The following is a 23,601-nucleotide window of genomic DNA, read 5'->3' on the forward strand; positions in this document are numbered from 1 at the left end:
CCAGTCACTCTAAAATCTTTAGGTGTTGGAGGAAGGCACAACGGGATCTATATTCTAACAACATGTGAATGTGTGCAACTAGCAAAATAAAATAAAAATATTTATCGGGTCACACTGTTAAACATTGGATTGTTAAATATATGATCTTACTGAAATCTTTCTCTAACACCTTAAGATTTTAGAAAAATTGGTTACTCAACAGGTATCAGAGATTAGACCGACTAAGGTTCGATCTGCAGCCCCCAACATTCTCACAATTAATTGTGGACACGAAAGGCAATTAATACCCGTTCGTATTCCGCTTTTCGACCCAAGCATTTTAAAATTTTAGATGAGCTGATTAGGATATTCAATTATTTAACATGAATATCCATTAATAAAATGTTCAGAAAAGAGTTGTGATAACTTTACTTGCCGGTGACATTTACGGATTTACTTGTTATTACTGCCTACTCTAGCTTGATTCTATTCATGTTCAAAACCTGAAAATTTAGTGGTTGTTAGACATCTTATAACTTTGTATTCTATTCGATTGACCGGTTTGATAAACAGACAAATGTATTCATTCAAAAAATTAGATTAACAATATCAAACCTAATACTGAATAAGTTTAAAATTAATTTGGAACCCCTGCATTTTCTTAATTGCCTCCTTATTTAAAACACTGTCAACTTATTCAAATAATTCCCGTACGGTCATTATAATTGATCAACTTGACCCGGTTATCTCTAAGCTTGGATTTTGTACATTTGATATTTCTAGAAAACAACATTATGCAGTTCGTGGCTGATTGGCTGGCTTGACCATGAGGGATTCTTCTAGAGTTTCGGAATGAGTTTTTATCAAATTCAGCAAGGTGTTTAAGTCTAATTTAAGCACCTTAAACTAACTCAATTATTCAACTAACTAGCATAATCACGGGTCATTTTCTAGAATTTTTTTATGCATCAAGCAATTATAATGTTCTTAATTATTTTCTTATTTGTAAATGTTGTACAATGTCTAGCGTATATCAAATACAAGTTAATTATTTATCAATGTGTATTATTTTCATAAAAGACAACCAAATAACACAACGTTTCAAATATAACTCATTAAGCAAAAAATATATATATATTCTTGTTTGTGTTGTATAATTTGTATTTAATGAATTAATATAAATAGGGTAGTCAGTGTACGTTTAAAACGAAACGATTATACTTAATTTGTAGAATGCCGTTAGTATGTTTACAAATAAAAAGTTAAAAAATAACATTTATGTTGAATACATCGTTAACCAAAAATTTTGAATTTTATTTAAATAAACTATATGTACTGGTCTATATTATTACTGATTTCACTACTAACTTACAATTAATTTACATAATTTAAAAAGATAAAAAATACATAAATAAAGTCAGGATTACTTACAATCATAATATACAATAATCATGGTTATAGAAATCGGAATAGATCGGATGAGCTACTGATTTGCGATTTATCGGAAATCGGTGATTTATCAGAATATTAAATCGGAATTAAATCGGATATATTTAAAATTATTTTTATAATATATATTAAATATATATTATATTTATAGTTGGGCCTTGTATGGACCTGGTCCATGATGGACCTTGTAAAGTCACAGGCTCATAGCCCATGCTATTTATTGAGTGATGTATGTATAGTGCTTCACAAATAACTCAAAAAATGATAAAAAAAGTTTATTGTTATACGTGCACTTCATCTTCTTGTTGTCTTCACATTCAAACTCTCAACGACGTTCTTTCTTTTCAATTTCTTTCATTCTCTTCTTCCAACTTACCTGACTCTCTATTATTTCTGCTGAATCAAACTATGAATTCCTCCGATTTCTTCTTACTGTTGACCCGATTTTAAGCGATTTTGACCATTTAACCGGAAAACGTTTTTTCCGGCGATTTCACGGTATTAGATCGGGAGCTCTCCGAGTAGCGATTTATCGGCCGATTTATCGGACAAATCGCCGATTTTTAGAACCATGACAATAATGTAAAATTTACACTATTGTTAATATAAAAGTTGATTTTAATGAAAAATGTTAGTTTTTGAAATTCAACGTATGTATGCACGGAAAAATGTTAGTTTTTTATTTATACTACGGTTACCAAAGTAACATTAAGTTATTAAGTTATATGTGTGTGTCAGCATGTTAGTTGTCGTATGTTACATTTCTTAGTAAATTACGACGGTTTCAATTATTTATATGCTAAATATCTGATTTATGTACATTTTTAATCACTATTAACATCTAGTGAGACAAATGATTACTTAAATAACATGCATTTATAATTATTCAAAAATTAAAAATTACGTAATAAATAAATTGTAATAATTTATATATGGTATTTATATTATCACTGACAAACAATCTATATCTAGTTTTTACGCAACTGAGTATCAATCATGGTTGTAACATAAAAATAAATTATATATTATAAAGACTTTAATATTTAAACCGTTTTTAAGTTCTTTTCATTACTACTCTAATATTTAAACCATTATTTAAACCGTTTTTAAGTTCTTTTCATTACTACTCTAATATTTCTTCATATAATAATTTGATAACATTGTATACTATTCTCCTAAAATTAAATATTTTTCAATTTGATAAAGTTTTATAAATATCAGTTGAAATGATTAATTCATTCAGATTATTGAACAATATATAATTTTTTTTAAATAGTATAAAATACATTGAATCAATTGTTACAATATAGTATAAATATAACTTTTATTTGAATAATTCAAAATATAAAAATAATTCAAAATATTTGTACAATATTATTTTGATTAATGAATATTATTTATCTAGAAGAATTCTTTTTAAAAAGTTAGTATTTTTAAAGTGAAAAATAAAAAATAAATCGATTTAATATATCATCGTAATTTTAAAAAATCTCGTGAGATCTCATATCAAATTTCGAATATTTTTAAAATCGGAACAAGCCCCAAAAATAATAGTGCGCTTCCAGTGAAGTTAGTAATTTTAATATTAATAATCAATTGACTTAATCTTATAAACACCTTAAACACATTAATTTATATTAACATAAGATACTAAAAAAATCACATTATTGGTAAGATATCATCGCCGAACTTGTAATTTAAATTCACTAAATGTAGAATGTGACGATGTTTTTCGGCCGGGTCATGTAGTCAAATTTCGAGTATTTTTTGAAGAATTGGCCAAGTTCTTATTTCAAATTGGAATAAAATAAAATGTTTTGACTCATTATAATTCGAACTCATCTAAATATATAATATCATTATAGATTATTTATATATAAGCGATTCTATTTTCAATATTTTTTTTAAAAATATATATGTACATTTTAATTACTTTTTATAATAATAAAATATGTTAAAAATATATGAGATACATTTTCAAACTAAAAAAATATTAATAAATAAAATAATAATTAATTTATTTACTATGTTTAATTTTGTATCCAGAATTTAATTTTTTAAAATTAACTGTACAAATATTAAAGTAACTCTATTTTTTTTTCGAAATTTAAGTAATTATCTTTAAAGTTAAATAAAATATTCATTTAGCACACTTACATATTATGTGTATGATGAAAAGCATATGTGACTTTATGGTGTAGTGGTATGAGGTTGTATATGTGAATGATATATCTCAAGTTCGATTCTCACAAAACTCATCTTTTATATAAAAATTAAAAATCTGTGTAACCAAACTTTTAATATTTCGTGTTTAATATAATAGTACGGATTAAGCTCTGACTCAAAACAATATACAAATAAAAAATCAGGGTTTAATAATAAGCTTATAAGATTGTAGTTAATATTTCTTTTGGGCCTTCATTGCAAAGAATATATTTTAATGGGCCTCACTTGATCCTCTATTATACTCTTTTAAAGAAGTGTTTTAGCATGGGTCTCATTGGTAACTGGTCATTGGTCATGGACCGAATCTACTGGTATGAAATACTCTTTTTGTTCCCTCCCATAATTTCCGGCTTTTTTTGACTTATTTGATATAAGATGACTAAATTAACAGATGTTTAATCACAAAATACATGTATAATATGGTTAAAAATAGTATAAAAATTATAAGTCTAGGAAATATATTTAACATACTTTATGATGTATCTTTTAGATTTTTAAAATTATAACATATTTGCTTTTAGTTTATAGTCAAATTTCTGTCAATTTAATTAAATATCAAATATGCCAAAAATTATGGGATTGAGGGAATGGTTTATTTTCCAAGCGAAGTTCCCTAGTTGATGAAAGGCTGGAAAAATGTTTCTTTGTTGATCAATATCTTTATCAGTATTAATATTTTTACTAAAATTATTCGGGTATTTATAATAACAAATCCATTTAAATAGCATTTTCAATGGAGTAGTTGTTAACTATATGATTAAATTATGGATATTATTTAAAATTTGATATAACGAATTGTATTTCAGCAGTATTAGCTATATTTAGAAAAACTGTTATTTTTAAATTTCAACGGTTATTTTTAGTGAAAAAAGTTACTAAATAAATTCTAAGTAAAGTTAAAAACTTTTTTATTTAATTTAAGTGAAAATAAAAAATATATTTAATAAAAACATATTTGATGATATTATTATAATATTGACATGATACAAATTGGCTAACAAACATTAATTTTATATTTTATAAAACATTTAACTAAATTTAATTTATCATATTATTTTATTAGTATTTATAAAATGTTATATTAAATAATTATATAAGTAATTAATAAATTTGGTTAACAATAATTTGTTTTTTTTACAGTTTTTTGATAAATATTTTTACAATTAACATTACGTAAAATTAAATAAAAAAATGAATATATAATAATTATTAAAAAAATAATAAATACATATACGCATACACAGGTTATGATTCAATTCATTTTTAGGTATAAAATATCACAAGAATGATTATAGATGACATGAAATTTATATAGCTAATGGGGAAGACCAAACCGTTATAATTTTAGCTAATAGACGTAATTACAATTTTAGATAATACGTATATTGGTTGACACCTGTCAATTTTGGCTAACAGATGATTAGGGTTGGAGTTGCTCAACTCACTTGAGATTCATTAAAATTCATTAATTTATCAATGTTAAATTAAATAATTCATATTATGTTACGGCAAAAAAGTTATTTTATGGACACGATTATTCATTTTCTATTAGTAATTTTTTAAATTTTCATAGGTATTGAAAATTACTATTAGTATTTTTTTAAAATTTTATTTTCCATTAGTATTTTTTTTATTTTTTGTTGGAGAAATGTTAGAGTCCCAAATATATATCTTAATCTTTTTTTTAAGTGATGATCTGTCAATTTATATATAATGAAAAAATATTTACGATAACCGTACTACTTTTTGTCGAGAACCAATTTTGGGACACGTAAAAATTTAATATCTACATTAGATTAAAACAAAGTAGATCATAGCTGACATCAAGGTAGCTAACATGTCAAACTCTCCTTTTAAGCTAACATCATTAAATTATATGTGTGTCAACTTGATGAATTAATAATTCCTTAGAGAATTTCCAACCGTCTCCTATTTAGCTCATAAATATAATATAAATAATGTGACTCCTAGCGCATAGATTTCTGTGTTAACTTCAACAATACTCTTTATTTCAACTCTTAAACTATGTAATATTAATATAGATTTGAATAGAAATAACTGCATGTTAATATTTTATTAATAAAAATAGGTTAAGAGCTAGTAGAGAGAAGATGCTATTAAGGATTTAATAGCTATTAGGAGCCTTGTTGGAGCCTTATGGGAGCTATATATTTAGCCATACACCATACACTTTATATTTTGATTTACTAACTTGTTTAGGGAGCTCTTACTCTTTTAATCTTCTTTCAAAATCTCTCACTCTCTCATTTATTAGTTTTACTAATTCTCTTTATTCTCCATTCCTGTTTTCTTTTGTAATATCCCGTAATTTTTAGAATTAGATTATTAATTGAATAATAGAATAAAAAGAATTAAAATTAGACAAGGACTAGGATTTAAAATTGAATTAGACTAAAGGGCCTAAAATTTGGATCCAATTCTAATATGGATAACTTGTAGGTTAAGATATAGGGTTTTGTATCGTTATAAATACACCATATTCGTATTCCTTGTTTTTATTAATAAAATTCGTAGGGCTCTTCTCAGCAAAAATCAGCAATCTTGTAAAATTCGTAGAAAATTCATCGTAAGTCGGAATTCAGTGATTCTGGACTTTTCGGAGAGGTCTTTTCGTTCTCTACAACTTTCGTGTTTCGTGTTTTTCAAGATAACATCGTTTAGAGGGTCAAAATCGAGTAATTTTAGATCTGGTCATTTTTTGAGGTAAGTTTTCGATCGATCTTACTAGTGTTTTCAAAATTGTATGTTATGCGTTTATATTTGATTATCAAAATATGGGCTAAGTGATGATATTTTTGAATGTATTATGTGTTACAAGTATACGTATTGTTGTATATATGTGGTGTGTAGACGATAATTTTAGATCTCTGATTTGTGCCATGGTTTGTGAAAATATCGAATAAGAATTTAGGACCGCAGTCACCGGATTGTAGTGACAGTTTTATGAAAATTTAGGACCGTTATCACCGGGTTGTAGTGGTCGTGGCATGGGTTATGGATTTTGAATTATTGTTGTTTATGTGCTATGTGTATCGAATAAGAATAAGAATATGTATCAAAAGTATTTGTTTCTTATATCGTATCATATTGATTATCGTATTTTTTTAATATGTGTATGTGTTACTTGGCCTACTAGTTGGATCGATTATTTTCTTGCTGGGCTGTATAGCTCATTCTTACAATTTCAGGTTTCGTCCGAGATTCGAGTTGTATAGCATTGGAGTTCGAGGACCTTAGTTTTGGAGTAGATTGACTTTTGGACCGTTTCTGTTAGCTGCGCTTTTGTAATAGTCTCCTTTGTAATTGAATTGTGGATTAGTAAATTGGATTTTATATTAGTTTTGATTTAGATTTAATGGTCCGAAAGTACGGGTCGTTACATCTTTCCTACTCATTTTTATATTTTTAAATTTATAATTTTCAATATTTTTCTTTAATCCACTAATTTTATCTTTATCAAAATTTATTTTATTTTCATAAATATTCATCAATTCATTTTAATATTTTAAATTTAATAGAAAGTTTATAATCAAGATTTATAAGTTATGTGCTACTATTTTTAAGTTTTATTCTATTACTCATTATTATATATTATAAATTTGATATTAATATATATTTAAATTAAACTATTTCTAAAATATGTTATTAAAAAATAATTATAAGGTAATCTCCTTCGCATGTCGCGGCTTAGCTAGCCGTCCGTGACTCCAGCCTAAAACACTGGTTGAAGGAATAACAAAAACTGCAGGAAGTCATACTACTGCTATAAAAACGTTGTTGCAAAATGTAGTCATCGATTATGAAATGAAATAAATTTATAGATCTGCAATCATATTATGGGCCTGGTATAGCCAAAAAAGTTGTCAACTTTCAGCTTTTGCTATAGTAAGAAAATGTGAATGGAGACAGACATGATGAACTGCCACAATCTGCATAATCATAACCACGCCACTTCATTAGCATTGTGTATATGTGAATTCTTTCGGTCATCTCTTGGAAGCATCTTTTTGTTGATAACAAGGACCAATACTATATATAGAGTCCCTTTCTTGTTGTTGATTTAATTAATCTAAACTAGTAGTTATTATTATTATTATTTAGGAGAAGTAATATGTTTAGTCTGCACGTAGTTGAGAAAGTGTAGGAGAGTCGTGGAAAATAAACGTTACGATAGTAGAGAAGTTTTAGGAAGTTAAGCGCTATTTTCTAGCCATCAGTTAGCATGCATGTTTTCTATTTATGTTTGTATCTATCTCATTTGCAGAAATAAGAACACATGTTCTACAACGTCTTTTGTTTTGCTCGTTTCATATATGCAAACACCTATATCTATATCTATTTTACTGAAGTAATTCTACAATCTGGTATCAGAGCGAGGTGATTACGGTGAATGCCAAAATATATGCCTAAGTCCAACTCGATGGAAAACAGCAAAACAAAAGATGGAGCAATTGGGTTGACATATCCTATGTTAACCAGGAGTAATTATGCAGCATGGGCAATCAAGATGAGGGTCTATATGCAAGCCCATGGAGTGTGGAACGCGATAGAAAAGGATGATCCCAAGGCGGTAGTTGATGATCGCACAGACAAGATTGCATTGGCAGCCATTTATCAAGGCATTCCCGAGGATATCTTGCTGTCAGTTGCTGAGAAAAAGACTGCGAAGGCTGCATGGGAGGCTGTTAAAACTATGTGTTTGGGAGCCGATCGCGTGAAGACAGCAAAGATTCAAACTCTCAAGGCTCAGTTTGATGCGCTGAGTATGAAAGAGACAGAACCACTTGACGATTTCTGTATGAAACTCAATGGTTTGGTGACAAATATAAGGGCTCTTGGTGAAGAGATGAATGAAGGTTATATCGTTAAAAAATTGCTTCGTGCCGTTCCTACCAAGTTTCTACAAATAGCCTCCACAATAGAACAATTTGGGAATGTGGATTCGATGACTGTTGAAGAGACAGTAGGCTCGTTGAGGGCGCATGAAGAGCGTCTAAAGGGGTCAGTAGAACTGAGTGGAGGACAACTGTTGATGACTGAGGAGGAGTGGTCAAAGAAAGTGAAAGACGATAGTAAACTATTGCTGACTCGAGAAGAGTGGCTCAAACGATCAGGTAAGAGAGAAGGCTTAGCTGGATCAAAGTTCTATAAGGATTATGGACGTGGTGGTCGTGACAAAGGAAAGCTAAGGTGCTACAATTGTCAAGGCTTCGACCATTATGCTGCAGATTGTAAAAAACCAAAGCGAGGACAAGAGTCAAGAGAAGAAGTGAACATGGCTCAGATGCAAGACGATGAACCAGCGTTGCTAATGGTTGAAAAAACTGACTGAGGGCCAACATGTAATGCTGATTAACGAGGAACAGGTAGTGCCAAAATTGAACAAAGATACAAAGACATTGTAAGGGGAATCGAATCTTTGGTATCTAAACAATGGTGCTAGTAATCACATGACGGGACAACTATCCAAGTTCAAAGAGATAGACAAGAATGTGAATGGAAAAGTGAGGTTTGGCGATGGTTCTACAGTGGTAATCGAGGGGAAAGGTACCATTAGTTTCAAGTGCAAAAATGGGGAGGAAAAGCTTCTAAAAGATGTTTACTATATTCCTTCATTGTGCAACAACATCATCAGTTTGGGACAACTTGCGAAAAATGGGAATAAAGTCATAATGAATGGAGTGCACCTGTGGGTCTACGACAGCCAAGAGAGATTGATTATGAAGGTAAGAAAATCCTTTAATCATTTATATAAGCTTATTATTGAGACTGGTAGTTCGAAATGTATGTTGGCGAAAAGTGATGAAGTAGCTTGGCTTTGGCACGCTCGTCTCGGGCATGTCAATTTCAATGCCATGATTCTTATGAGTGCAACTAACATGGTACATGGCATGCCTGAAATAAAAGTGCAAAATGGTGTGTGCACTGGTTGTTTAATGTCAAAACAGACGAGAACATCTTTTCCAGGTCGAGCAAATTTCAGTGCAAGCAAAGTGTTAGAACTCGTCCACGGTGATCTGTGTGGGCCGATTACTCTGGCAACAACTGGTGGCAATAAGTATCTATTCTTGCTCGTAGACGATTACAGCAGAGTTATATGGGGATACTTACTGAAGAGCAAAGATGAGGCTTTTGAGGCCTTTAAGAAATTTATATTTTTAGTTGGAACTTTACTTTTAGTTGGAACTTTACTTTTTAGTTGGAACTTTAGGCAAAAATATGAAAAATTCCTCTGGCGTTGAGGGAATTGCACGTATAGAAATTCAAAAACGAATCGATCCAATACTTGAAGTATAAATGACTTTTATTGAGCACAAGTCGAGAATGGAGATGAACGGAAGGTGAGAACACTTGAAACGGACAGGGGTGGCGAGTTCATTTCTAAATAGTTTATTGCATACTGTGAAGATGTGGGTATAACAAGACACTTTACTGCCCCATACTCGCCCCAACAAAATGGGGTAGTCGAAAGGCGAAATAGAACTGTTCTTTAAATGGCCCAGAGTTTTTGAAGGAGAAACAACTTCCCTTGACGTTTTGGGGGGAAGCTATTCGACACACAATTTATATGTTGAATCGTCTATCAACATGAGCTGTAACAGGCATGACTCCATTTGAAGCATGGTCGGGAATTAAACCAGATATCGGGCACATCAAGGTATTTGGTTGCTTGGCGCATATGAAAATTCCCTTAGTGCATACGATAAAGTTAGATGATCGTAGTAAGATGGTGATTAACCTTGGTAAGGAGCCTGGATCGAAAGCATATAGGTTATACGATCCAGAACAAGGAACAGTTCATGTCAGCCGCGATGTAGTCTTTGAGGAACACAAGGCATGGCAGTGGGAGAGTAATGAAGGAACAGACAGAAGAAATCGAGATACGTTTGTGGTTTTTGGGGCAAATAGTGGAACTGAGGAAGATAACTTTAATGACGCAGATGGTGAAGAAATATTCAATGATATGACTGGGGGGTCGAGTTTTTCTGAAACTAAGTCTGTGCACAACCCTTCTGTAACAGAGACTGTGGGGACACCGAGTTCGTCTACTGCAATCTCTGCAGCATCTACAAGCACTGCAAGCTCAAGTGGGCCAAGAAGGTATCGTCCATTGAGTGACATTTACGACGACACACAAGAGATTGAGTTGGATGATGAAGAGCTCATGTTAGCAGGGCTGGAGGAACCTACAAACTATTCAATGGCTGCTAATGAACAAGACTGGAGAGAAGCCATGAGATGTGAGATTGAAGCTGTGGAAAAGAATAAAACCTGGCAATTAACTGAGCTTCCACCCGGACACAAGGCCATCGGGTTAAATTGGGTTTACAAAACGGAGAGGGACACAAATGGAAATATTCTCAAGTATAAATCACGTATTATGGCGAAAGGGTATGTACAGAAACAAGGTAGAGATTTCGAAGAGAACTTTGCTCCTGTGACACGTCTTGAGACTGTGAGAATTTTGTTGGCATTAGCTGCGAGATACGGCTGAGAGGTCCATCATTTGGATGTAAAGTCGGCATTCCTAAATGGAGAAATAGCTGAGGAGGTTTATGTTGTGCAGCCGGGAGGGTTCGTTAAAAAGAGGGCAGGAACACCTTGTTTACAAGTTAATTAAGGCACTATATGGATTACGACAAGCACCCCGTGTATGGTACTCGAAACTGAGCAAATATCTGGAGGAGCTGGGATTTTTGAGGTGCTCTTACGAGCATGTTGTATACACAAAGATGACAGGTGATGATATTCTAGTAATTGCAGTCTACGTAGATGACTTACTGGTTACAGGGACAAAGCTTTCGAGTATTGACGAGTTCAAGAATCAGATGAGGGAGAAGTTTGAGATGAGCAACTTGGGTAAGCTGTCATACTATTTGGGTTTGGAGGTGAAACAAGGAGCAAGTGCAATGCAGCTGAAGCAAGCAGCTTGCGCGAAGAAAATCTTAGATAGAGCTGGTATGTGGAACTGTAATGCTGTCAGATTTTCGATGGACCCAAAGGAGAGCATTGAGAAAGATGAAGGGGGAAAACGAGTTGATACTACTCAATTTAAGAGTATGATTGGGGGTCTCCGCTATCTAGTTCACACAAGGCCAGATATAGCCTACGCAGTTGGTATTATAAGTCGATATATGGAAACTCCTACTGTCATGCACGAGTTAACAACAAAGCGAGTTCTACGATATATCAGAGGCACCCTGAATTATGGCTTGGTTTACGTGAAGGGGAGTGGCAGTGAATTATTGACAGGTTTTTCTGACAGCGATCTCGCTGGTCACGTTGATGATCGACGAAGTACAGGGGGCATGGTATTTTACCTAGATGAAGGACTGGTAACCTGGGCATCACAGAAGCAGAGAAGTGTGGCGTTATCGTCGTATGAGGCCGAGTTTATGGCGGCCACTACAGTAGCCTGCCAGGCCATATGGCTGAGGAAAATGGTGAGTCAAGTGACTGGTAAGTATATAGAACCAGTAGTGCTCTACATTGACAACAAGAGTGCAATCAACCTAGCCAAAAACCCAGTCTTCTATGGACGTAGTAAGCACATCGACATTCGTTACCATTTTATAAGGGAGTGTCTTGAGAATGGTGACTATTGTGGTTAAACATGTGAGCACAGACTTGCAGCGGGCAGATGTATTGACAAAGGCACTACCTACAGCACGGTTCGAGAAGATGAGACAGCTGCTTGGTGTTCGTGATCTCCAGACTGCGGCTTAGTAGTTTAGATTAAGGGGAGAATGTTGATTTAATTAATCTAAACTAGTAGTTATTATTATTATTTAGGAGAAGTAATTTGTTTGAACTAGTCTACACGTAGTTGAGAAAGTGTAGGAGAGTCGTGGAAAATAAACGTTAGGATAGTAGAGAAGTTTTAGGAAGTTAAGCGCTATTTTCTAGCCATCAGTTAGCATGCATATTTTCTATTTATGTTTGTATCTATCTCATTTGCACAAATAAGAACACATGTTCTACAACGTCTTTTATTTTACTCGTTTCATATATGCAAACACCTATATCTATATCTATTTTACTGAAGTAATTCTACACTTGTTTGGCCTTGCATGAATTTTCTTGGGTCGAAAAAAGTGAAAATCTTTCTTGATCAATAACTTATAATTTAGAAATTTATATGATTCTTGAATTTGAATAATTCAGAGTAAATTACATTTGATAAAAACAGAACAAGGGCTCGATACATGTTTGGGCGATCACGCGAACACTATCGATTATTTTTTATGATGTCACATTTAATTTAACTATTTAATAACTCGTAAGAAAATATATATATGTGCATGTTATAATGATAGAAAATCATATATAAAAGAAATGTTAAAATTCCCAAAATCGTTTACGAATGGCCACGCCACGCCACGCCACGCACCGCACCGGGTCGAAGGGCGATTTGGGCGAATGTCTCGGCGTCTCGCGTACGCGAGGCGACCTAGGCGAGAATTTTATTTATTTGAGAATTAAAATTGGATTATTATTATTATTATTATTATAATTGTTGGGCTGGGTTCGATACTGAATTGGGCTAAGTCACTTTGTTAGTGGGCTTAGTCTAATTCATTGAACTTGGACATAGATATATAATCTGATCTGTAACTGATATACTGAATTAAAATTTAAATCTGATAATAGTGTGGGTGTTAAGTGAAAAAACTGTTACAAATAATTTAAATTCAAAATCTGATCAGTTTTGATTTTATTTATTAATGGAGCAGTTTAACTCATACATTAAGTGTGTGAAACAATTTCACTTTTCCTCTCCTATAAATAGAGGCTAAAGTGAATGTATTTTTTACACCACACAACATTCTCTTCTCTTCTCCCTCTCCGCATTTCTCTTCCAAAAACACAAGTTCGAAGTGCTGTTAGTTAGTTTTCCGGCGACTGAGGTGCTAGTCGAGGTGGAGGTTTTGTTGCTGCTGTTAACATAAACTCCGAGCTGTTTTATACTGGGGGAGATATTGCACGCATCCCAAACGCAACAGGTAGTGGCAATATTCTCTTTAAGAGCAGCCATGGCTTCGAGCAAGGCCTGATGACTCAGCCGTGATCTTCTTTTCTTGGCGTTTTGTATCTTTGCACTACCATTATTTTCAGTCACTGTTGAAAGTTATGGTTTCGGGTACATCTTCGCTTTTCTCTTCGTTATTTCAGTCACTGATTTTGTTTACATGCATGCTTTGTTTTGTTGACTGTGGTCTTGGTCTGGACTTACTAAATTCTTTATACACTTGCCTCTATGTTGCTATATTTGTTAGTGAGATTTACAACATTATGTTTGGGCGATCACGGTAACACTATCGATTGTTTTTTATGATGCCACATTTAATTTAACTCTTCAATAACTCGTAAGAAAATATATATATGCAGGTTATAATGATAGAAAATCATATAAGAGAAATGTTAAAATTCCCAAAAACGTTTACGAATGCTAAGTTGTCATTGATGAAATGAAATATGAATTTCTTAAAAAAAGCAATTCCATGTGTTTGTTCGGGAACATTTTTAAATTATTTTTGGGATATGTAACGTTACTCATTACTCTGATAATTAGTTCTTATTTTATTTGTTTTTCTTATCTTCTTTGTAAATGATGGATTGTCCTTGGCTCCTTGCTGGACAACAACCACATTGCCAAAAATGTTAGTGGAATTGAAAGAAGAGTATTAGTGTGATGATAGCATGACTGCATATAGAGACCAGACCAATCAAGAGGTCTCAATTATCTCACTTTCATCTTTATCACTTTTAACAGGCATGTTACATGGACAAAAGATACAGAAGTATGGACCTCAGAGCATTAATCCATTAGACATGTTTTTCCTACTACCACTATCAAGCAACTTATAAAACTCAGGAAATTTGTTGCGTCTCAAAAAATGAGTCATCGGCCGATATTTTGAGTACTCACAGCCAAGTATTCGTCTAAATTCGAATCGGTTCGAATCGGTTCATCTTCAATTTCCGAGTACTTGCCCGAATTTTAGAACCCTGCTATCATTTTCTATTATGTTCTCTCAATTCACAAAAATTACTATAACTTAACAAACTTTTACAATCGATGTGGGAAAACTAATAGTGTGCACGTCGAGATAACAAGAATGCCATATATTACTTTCTCCGTAACCAATTTTCGGAGGCACGAGGTTGCAGTTTGTAGTAGTTCCGTGAAATATTTGATCAATAAATTTGCAGATGAAGCTTGTAAAAAATATCCAGAAACTTGTAGAGATGAAACAGACCCAATTGTGTAACATTCATGACAAACTTTCGAATAGCACAACTTTTGTTGCACCAACCTTGTAAATAATGGAGTCATTTGTACTCATTTAAGCTTTGGTGGTGTATGATGAAATGAGGCAGGATATGTGGGACCAGAACAAGAAGACAACCACAAGTCACATGAATCGCACGAGCTGACGAGATTAAAACGAAAAACATCATCTACATGATCACGGCTCACGGGTATCCTAAGTTTCTCTGTAATATCGGTTTGGTCCCTCACAAGTCACAAACGTACATGGTAATCATTTGTTCGCAAAAAATTTCTGCATATGAGTTAAATATCGGAAAATACGTGAACGGATGAAAGGGTCGTAACACTGGAAATTGATGTGAATTTAGAGAGGATCATGTCCCTCTATACGTGCTTATTATTTGGTTTTAGAATGTTCTTATTAGGAAAAAATATTCGTAAAGAGATGATTTGCCAATCGCTTGTCGTGAACCAGCCTGGCGTAGAAGCAAGAATTTTAAATGTTTCGGGAAGAAGCAACATTTAATTTTGAGAAGGAAGAAAATTTGTTAAAGAGTTTTTGAATTTTTGTCAAAATTAAAATTCATTTATTTTTATTTTAATTTTTTTGAAAGTCAGTCGGGACTAGAGCTGAGGTGACTTGATTGGCTGATTCTGCCACAGTGTGTGTATATATTTCATCTGCCTTTAGGCTTGTTCACTTCTATTGTCAACACATCATGGTTTATTCTCATATTCTAGTTTCTCTGCTTGTTCTCACAGCAGCATTACTATGCTGCAACACCCATGGTGCTGAAGCAACTACCAAAATAGGTAATGGCTACCGTCTCATCTCCATTCAAGACTCCCCTGATGGGGGTCTTGTGGGTCATCTACAAGTCAAAGAAAAGAACAATGTCTATGGCCCTGACATCTCTCTGTTGAAACTCTCTGTTAAGTAAGTCCATAAATCTCTCCTTAATTCAAGCTTATTAACCACAATAGATGCGTATCTTCACAAATGTCTATTCTAGGACATGAGTCAAGTGTCTGCTTGTTATCGGTTGTTATATAATTTTATTGTGTATTTATGCGAGGAGTCTTGTGCAGAGAGTTTGTTTTTTAATGAATTAAAATAGTTACGTTATAATGTTACTTCGTTTGTCTTAATTTTAGTGTAATTTTTCAGGTATGAAACAAATGGGAGATTAAGGGGTTTTTTTCATGTACGAGGGGTCTTGTGCACAGAGTTCGGTTTTATAATGAACTAAAGTAGTTACATTATAAGCTTACTTCATTTGTCTTAATTTTAGTGTAAATTTTCAGGCATGAGACAAATGGGAGATTAAGGGTACATATTACTGATGCAAAGAAGCAAAGATGGGAAGTTCCATACAATCTTTTACCAAGAGCTCAACCACCTATATTAAAACAAACCATTACAAGGTCAATAAAGCCTACCATATTGTCACAAGACACTTCAAAAGCTGACTTAATTTTCAGCTACACTCAAGACCCCTTTAGTTTTGCAGTGACAAGAAAATCAAATGGCCAAACCCTTTTCAATTCATCAACCTCATTCAGCAATCTTGTTTTTAAAGACCAGTATCTCGAAATTTCGACCACATTGCCTAAAGATGCTTCCCTGTATGGCCTGGGAGAAAATACACAGCCACATGGAATAAAACTGAGTCCTAATGAGCCTTACACATTGTATACAACTGATATTTCTGCGATTAATTTGAATACTGATCTTTACGGGTCTCATCCCGTGTATATGGACTTGAGAAATGTGGGTGGTGAGGCTAAAGCCCATGCAGTTTTGTTACTAAATAGTAATGGAATGGATGTGGTTTATTCAGGGACTTCTTTGACTTATAAGGTGATTGGGGGTGTTTTGGACTTTTACTTTTTTTCCGGCCCAACACCGCTTGATGTAGTGGATCAGTATACTGAGTTTGTTGGTAGACCTGCTGCAATGCCTTACTGGTCATTAGGTAAATAGTTTTTGTTGCAAAGAATCTTTGTTTGTCTGTCTGTCTGTGTTGCTATCTGAATGTCTGTATTCTCTGTTCTTTGTGCATATTACATATATAATATTGCAGATTTGCGTGAAAACTATAAACTAAAATTATACCAGGGATAATTAAGTTATCCGATAAAAAGATTCTCGATAAAATATTGAAATGATCAAATGAGATAATTGTATAATACTATTTTTTTAATGTAGGTAAATATTACTTCACCTGACAACTTAATTGAATAATAACTGACCAAAACCTTAGTGCAAGTCTTCTTGATTTGCCTTTCCTGTAGAATTTTTATCAATTCTATTGCTGCATTACAAGTTTCCTTATGCTAAGTTTCTCAGGTCATTTTCCATATGAACATAGAATGGTTGAGGACAGTGTATTAGTCAACACCAGTATAATCAATAATGGTTAATTCGTTGACATTCCATTTTGAGTAGATATATTTGTTATTATAGTTTTAACAATAGCATATATCTTCATGACAAAATCAAGCATACAGATTGTGTCCAACTTCTCGAGAGTAAGCAATATGGAGAGTAATAGGTAACGAAACCTTATCCCTTCTACTACTAGGAGTACAGATGGTGTTTGAAGATGTTTACTGACATATGTTTAACATTAGCTTTTCATCCACCTACATTACAATAGGTAGTTTACAAATGCAATAAGATCCTAGTCCTACAACGTAATTTATCCAAGGATAAAAAAAGGCCTACCAAGTCTGATTATTTGATCTAAACCGAGCTGGACTGTGATCTCCCCTAATGCAATCAATTGCAGACTGTGATCATCCCCAATGCTATTAATTGAAGTATTATCCAATCAAAATGAGTTTAGGTTTTAATAGTTCAAGCTCTGATTACATATATATCAAAATGGCCAAATGGTTATGCCTTTACCTTTTTAAGTAGGTTCTTATTCCTTAACCTACACACTGCTTGCTTAGTAGGGTTCACAGTGTTCTCAATTAAGTAGCCTTTAATTAGTGCTTCTTCTGTAAATGATACATGGTAAATTTAAGAAAATTACATGTCTTCTCATTGTCCAATATATGGATTCTGCTACTAAGTCGTAACAACCATGAGCAGAATGCCTTGTTTTATCAGACTTTCATCTATATTTGATTGTTGTGCAGCTTGGCATCACATATATAATTTTGCTTCTAAAAACGTGATTGATTGCTTGCTAGCACATAACAACTGACCACAGACTCTTATGTATTTTGGCAATGCAGGATTTCACCAATGCAGATGGGGCTACCATAACCTGTCCGTAGTTGAAGACGTTGTTGATAACTACAAGAAGGCTCAAATCCCACTTGATGTGATCTGGAATGACGACGATCATATGGATTTCCACAAAGACTTTACCCTTAATCCCATTGCTTACCCTCATGAAAAACTAGTAGCATTTTTGGATAAAATACATTCCCAGGGCATGAAGTACATTGTTCTCATTGATCCAGGTATTAATGTCAATTCTACTTATGGTGTTTACCAGAGAGGCATGGCCGATGATGTCTTCATAAAATATCATGGCAAGCCTTATCTAGCCCAAGTATGGCCAGGAGCTGTGTACTTTCCAGACTTTCTAAACCCCAAAACTGTTTCATGGTGGGGTGATGAAATTAAACGGTTCCACGAGCTTGTCCCTGTAGATGGCCTTTGGATTGACATGAATGAAGCATCAAATTTCTGCTCGGGATTGTGTACAATACCTGAAGGTATAAAGTGTCCCTCAGTAACTGGGCCGGGTTGGGATTGTTGTTTAGACTGCAAGAACATCACAGACACAAGATGGGATAATCCACCTTACAAGATAAATGCTTCTGGAATGGGGGAAACAATTGGATTTAAAACTATTGCAACTAGTGCCACACACTACAATGGAGTTCGGGAGTATGATGCTCATAGTATTTATGGATTCTCTCAAGCTATTGCGACTCACAAGGCTCTTGAAGGTTTACAAGGAAAGCGTCCATTCATATTAACGCGCTCCACTTTTGTTGGATCTGGCCATTATGCTGCTCACTGGACTGGTGACAATAAGGGTACATGGGAAGATCTCCGCTATTCAATTTCAACTGTATTAAATTTTGGAATATTTGGGGTTCCCATGGTAGGATCAGATATATGTGGTTTTTATCCTGCACCCACCGAAGAGCTTTGCAACCGTTGGATTGAAGTTGGTGCTTTTTATCCTTTTTCAAGAGATCATGCAAATTACTATTCTCCTAGACAAGAGCTTTATCAATGGGAATCGGTTGCAGAATCTGCTCGAAATGCACTAGGAATGAGGTATAAACTCCTCCCATATTTGTACACATTGACATATGAGGCACATATCAGTGGAGCTCCAATTGCACGCCCTTTGTTCTTCTCATTTCCGGACTATACCATGTGTTATGGAATCAGCACACAGTTCCTGATAGGAAGTAGCCTTATGATCTCACCGGTTCTTGAGCCAAATAAAACCAAGGTTGATGCACTTTTCCCTCCAGGTACTTGGTACAATATGTTTGATATGTCAGAAGCCATCGTCTCAGAAAAAGGCCAATACGTATCACTCGATGCTCCATTGCATGTTATCAATCTCCATGTCTACCAGAATGCCATTATCCCAATGCAACAAGGCGGAATGATATCCAAAGAGGCTAGGACGACTCCATTCAGTCTTGTGGTGACCTTCCCTGCAGGGGCTACTGAAGGTAAAGCCACAGGAAATCTGTTTCTTGATGAAGATGAGCTGCCAGAAATGAAACTTGGAAATGGTTTTTCAACACATGTAGAGTTTTATGCAACTGTAAGCCAAGGAAAGGTTAAAGTGTGGTCAAATGTTCAGGAGCCCAAGTTTGCATCAGATAAAGGTTGGATTATTGAGAAAGTTACTGTATTGGGATTGAAGGGAGTTAAAGATACATTTGCTCTTGAAGTTGATGATACTGCTGTGGATGTATCAAGTTTAGACATAACTACAACAGGAAACGATGATCTAAATGGCGGTAGTGCTATAAGAAAGAGTAAGATGGTGGTGATTAAAGGTTTGAAATTAGCAGTTGGGAAAAAGTTTGCAATGTGCTGGAAATTGGGGGGTGAAAACTAAACCTGTTTGTTTTCTCCATACGGAAAGGAGATGAGCTAAATTTGTACTCATCCTTTTCTACACAGACAAATGAAAGCCACCTAAAACAATTTCTAGAATATGAACACAGAGTTGAGAATTTTCTTGCTCTTTCAGATATAAATGTGATTGCCAAAGTATATTAGACTATAAACCAGGCTGACTATGCATCATATGCTGTTAATTTCAAAGTCCAGTCTTTGTCGACATTTTACAATGATCTAATTTAAACTCTGCAAGCTTATAATCTCATGCTTTCAGTACAATGAACATCTTTTTGGTACATGTATAGCAGATACTTCTATTATAGACAGAAAAATTTAGTAGGAAGATGCATCGATTTTCAAAATTAGTAGGAAGATTCATCAAGTTTCTTACCATGTAGTAACTGTTTGGTGTAGAAAAAAGTGCTTGCAAGATATGCCAATCATACATTGATTTTAGCAACATTATGGAGTGCTAATTACAGTTTCTAAATTTTGTATATATTTATACATGTATATTTCTGCAATGAATTTATAGAGTTCATGCATACAAGCAAGAAACGGACATTAAAAATATCGTGTTCACAAATCCTGATTCTGAAAATTGGAGCATGCACTTTTCTTGTCATTGCAGAAGAAGAAAACACAACTATGGTCATCAAGGAAACACAGGAACTGGAAAATCATCAATTTGCGGAAGGGGATCCATTAACATTGTATGTAATTCGAAATTAATCCTCCCAGGTCTGCAAACAAATTATAAGAATTCAATTACGTTCGTGTTTCTTTCTTGAGTTTATTAACTATACGAACAGTATGAATTAATTATTCCTGTTCTTTGATCTGTTATTACCATTTTTCCCTCTCAAGATAGATATTCACTTAGCAGCTATAAAAAATGATTTGCAGTTAAATTGCGTCCTCCTGTATTCATTGAAAATATTCACAAAATTTTGATTAAGGTGATCTACATCATTATAACCGGTGGCAGAGCTAATCTGTTCTAGTGAGTTCAGGATCAGAGAAAAAGAGAGGTTAAAGGCCTCACAGTGTTATTTTCGTTCCTCAGCTGGTCTGATTGCAGGAGTCCTTTTTATCTCTACTGAAAAAGTTTCTTTCTGTGATGAACTAACCCGTAAACATCAGGTAATTTTTGATCCAACAGTTGCATTACAGTTAATTAAGGTAAGTTTTTGCAGTTGGTGATACCCATAGAAATGATTAAAAAAGTCAAGCAAGGGAAGAAGCTGAACCAGCCAGCTGAGGAATACATAGAGATCATAACTGAATACAATGCAGAATTTCGGTTTGTAGGACTATTACAGTATGAGACAGCTTGGTTGAGTTTAATTTGGCTGAAATGAATTCTACATTTCTTAGATGCGCACTTTTCAAGTTTCTGTAATTTTAAGATTATTGTGCTTTGGCCTGTGCATAACCAGGGACATGTAAGTTCTGATGTTCATATTTCGGGCTTGTCTCATATTGTGTGAAACCTCTGTCCAAATTTTCAGAAAATAATATATGTTCAGTAACAAACGCATGTTTTACGTTAACTTACATTGATGAAGCCAAATGTTGTTGTGTGGTTCTCTTGTTTCTCACATGTTCCATTGCTAAAAGCAAGGACTAAACCTTCATTCAGCCTTTCTAGTTACACAATGGATATAAGATTTCTCAATTCTACTCATACACACATACAGAAAGAGCGAAAGTGAAAGAATTGGAGAATGATACCCTACATAGTTCCAGGTTTGCCAACTTATTAGTAGTGTCACATAATAGATATTCAATAATATATATAGGAGTAGCATTAGCAACCAAATGCAACAAGACAGTTGAGATTATTTCAGTGCAGCGCTCTGTAATACGATTACATTGCTGTTGATTCAATTTCCTTAATGCATATAGAATCATGAATTACATAGATCTCATCCATTCAATAATCTTGCCAAGGTTTTTGAACGACTGTCCATCTTGCACGCTATCAATAATTTTTTCTTTTAATCGACTGCCCTCGCTTTATAATTTATGTCACCAAGAAGTTGTTCAGCCTTGTTTTTGATTTCATCTTTCCTAATGACGCCAGTTTCATTCTCAAACCCCAGTCCTACCTTCCAGACATCACGAATATAACTCTCGTTGAGGAACTGATCAACAAAGTATGGCGAGCAGAGGAAAGGAACTCCGTTGCATAGACCTTCTGTAGCAGAATTCCAACCGCAATGGCTCATGAAACAAGCAACTGACGGATGACTCAGAACTTTTTCTTGAGGAGCCCAACTTACTATTTTTCCACGACACCCTATTGGCCCCTTCAAATTCTTGTCGGTAAGCTTCTTCATTTGTCATACCAGGACGCAGAACCCATAGAAAAGGCTTGTTGGTAAGTTCAAGTCCTAAAGCCAGTTCTTGAAATTGTGTTTGATCAAAAATAGTAAGGCTTCCAAAGGCGGCATTAATAACCGAACAAGCTGGTTGTTGATCAAGCCATGACAAGCTGTCATCATCCTCGGCCCAAAAAATTGCATGTCTGATTTCCAGGCTTGCTGCTTGCGGGAAGTGCACCTACTGGTAATATTTCTGAAAATAATGAAAATGTAGCTGGCTCCAATTCGTAAGCTGTATTGCATATTATGAAGTCCGCTAATTTCAAACATTGATTGTTTTCAGAGAGAAACTGAAAGAAGCTCTTTTGTACTGCTATATCGCGGATGCAAGCCCATCCAAATGTTTCCGTTTTGATAGCAGGCATTGTGGCTGATAGATGAAGCATCTGCTTCTTTAAAATGGTTCCTGCATTAAGATTTATTTAATTTTGACCCGTATTCTAAGCTGTAAATCCCAACGACCAAACAACAATAACTCCCTTATAACCCGTGCAATGCACGGACTGATTTTAATACTTGTATTTTATTTTATTATTTGTAAAACTAAATTATAAAAAAAATAATAATTACATATTATTGAGATTAATAAATTTAAAATATTTATATATTATTTTTTATGTATTATATTATTGAAAAATTCAAAATTTATATAGTTAAAATTTTAAAAAGTCATTCTTCTATGGCACTGAAAAGCCTATAAAATGATTTTACTATTATTTTTTTAATATTGTTTTTTTAATTTTTTCTTGATTTATATTTATCATTGATAAATTTCAAAATTATGTTCTATTTAGGATTGTATAAAGATTATTTTGCAAAATTTTGGATAAGAAGTTGTTTACGCTTATTATATAAAGATATATTAAATAAAAACGGGGTGGTTAAAAGCAAGAAAAAAAAGAAGTTTAGTTGGAGTAATCTACTTTGCGCATAATTATATTATATTTAGGATTGTGTAGGGTTATTTTGCAAAATTTTGGATAACACGCTTATTATATATTAAGATATATTAAATAAAAACGGGGTGTTGTTAAAAGTAAGAAAAAAAGAAGTTTAGTTGGAGGAATCTAATTTGCGCGAAGGTGCGTCCGAGTATGATGGAGAGTTTGAGATGGATGGAGAGTCTGGGGTTGAGAAGTATAGTT

General features: G+C 33.7%; 1 protein-coding gene and 1 pseudogene across 1 annotated transcript; one reads left to right on the top strand and one right to left on the bottom strand.

The window, feature by feature from the left end:
* Positions 1-15,569: 15,569 nt before the first annotated feature.
* Positions 15,570-20,255, top strand: LOC141677586 (alpha-xylosidase 1-like). The gene is made up of 3 exons (XM_074483587.1): positions 15,570-15,887; positions 16,256-16,926; positions 18,197-20,255. Exons 1-3 carry the CDS (start codon positions 15,670-15,672, stop codon positions 20,062-20,064), a joined length of 2,757 nt encoding a protein of 918 aa, XP_074339688.1. The 5' UTR covers positions 15,570-15,669; the 3' UTR covers positions 20,065-20,255.
* A 1,424-nt stretch (positions 20,256-21,679) lies between these two features.
* LOC141677002 (UDP-glycosyltransferase 83A1-like) lies at positions 21,680-22,884 on the bottom strand (annotated as a pseudogene).
* Between the last annotated feature and the right edge of the window lie 717 nt (positions 22,885-23,601).

Source organism: Apium graveolens, chromosome 8 (assembly GCF_009905375.1).
Source record: "Apium graveolens cultivar Ventura chromosome 8, ASM990537v1, whole genome shotgun sequence".
NCBI classification, from domain to species: domain Eukaryota; kingdom Viridiplantae; phylum Streptophyta; class Magnoliopsida; order Apiales; family Apiaceae; genus Apium; species Apium graveolens.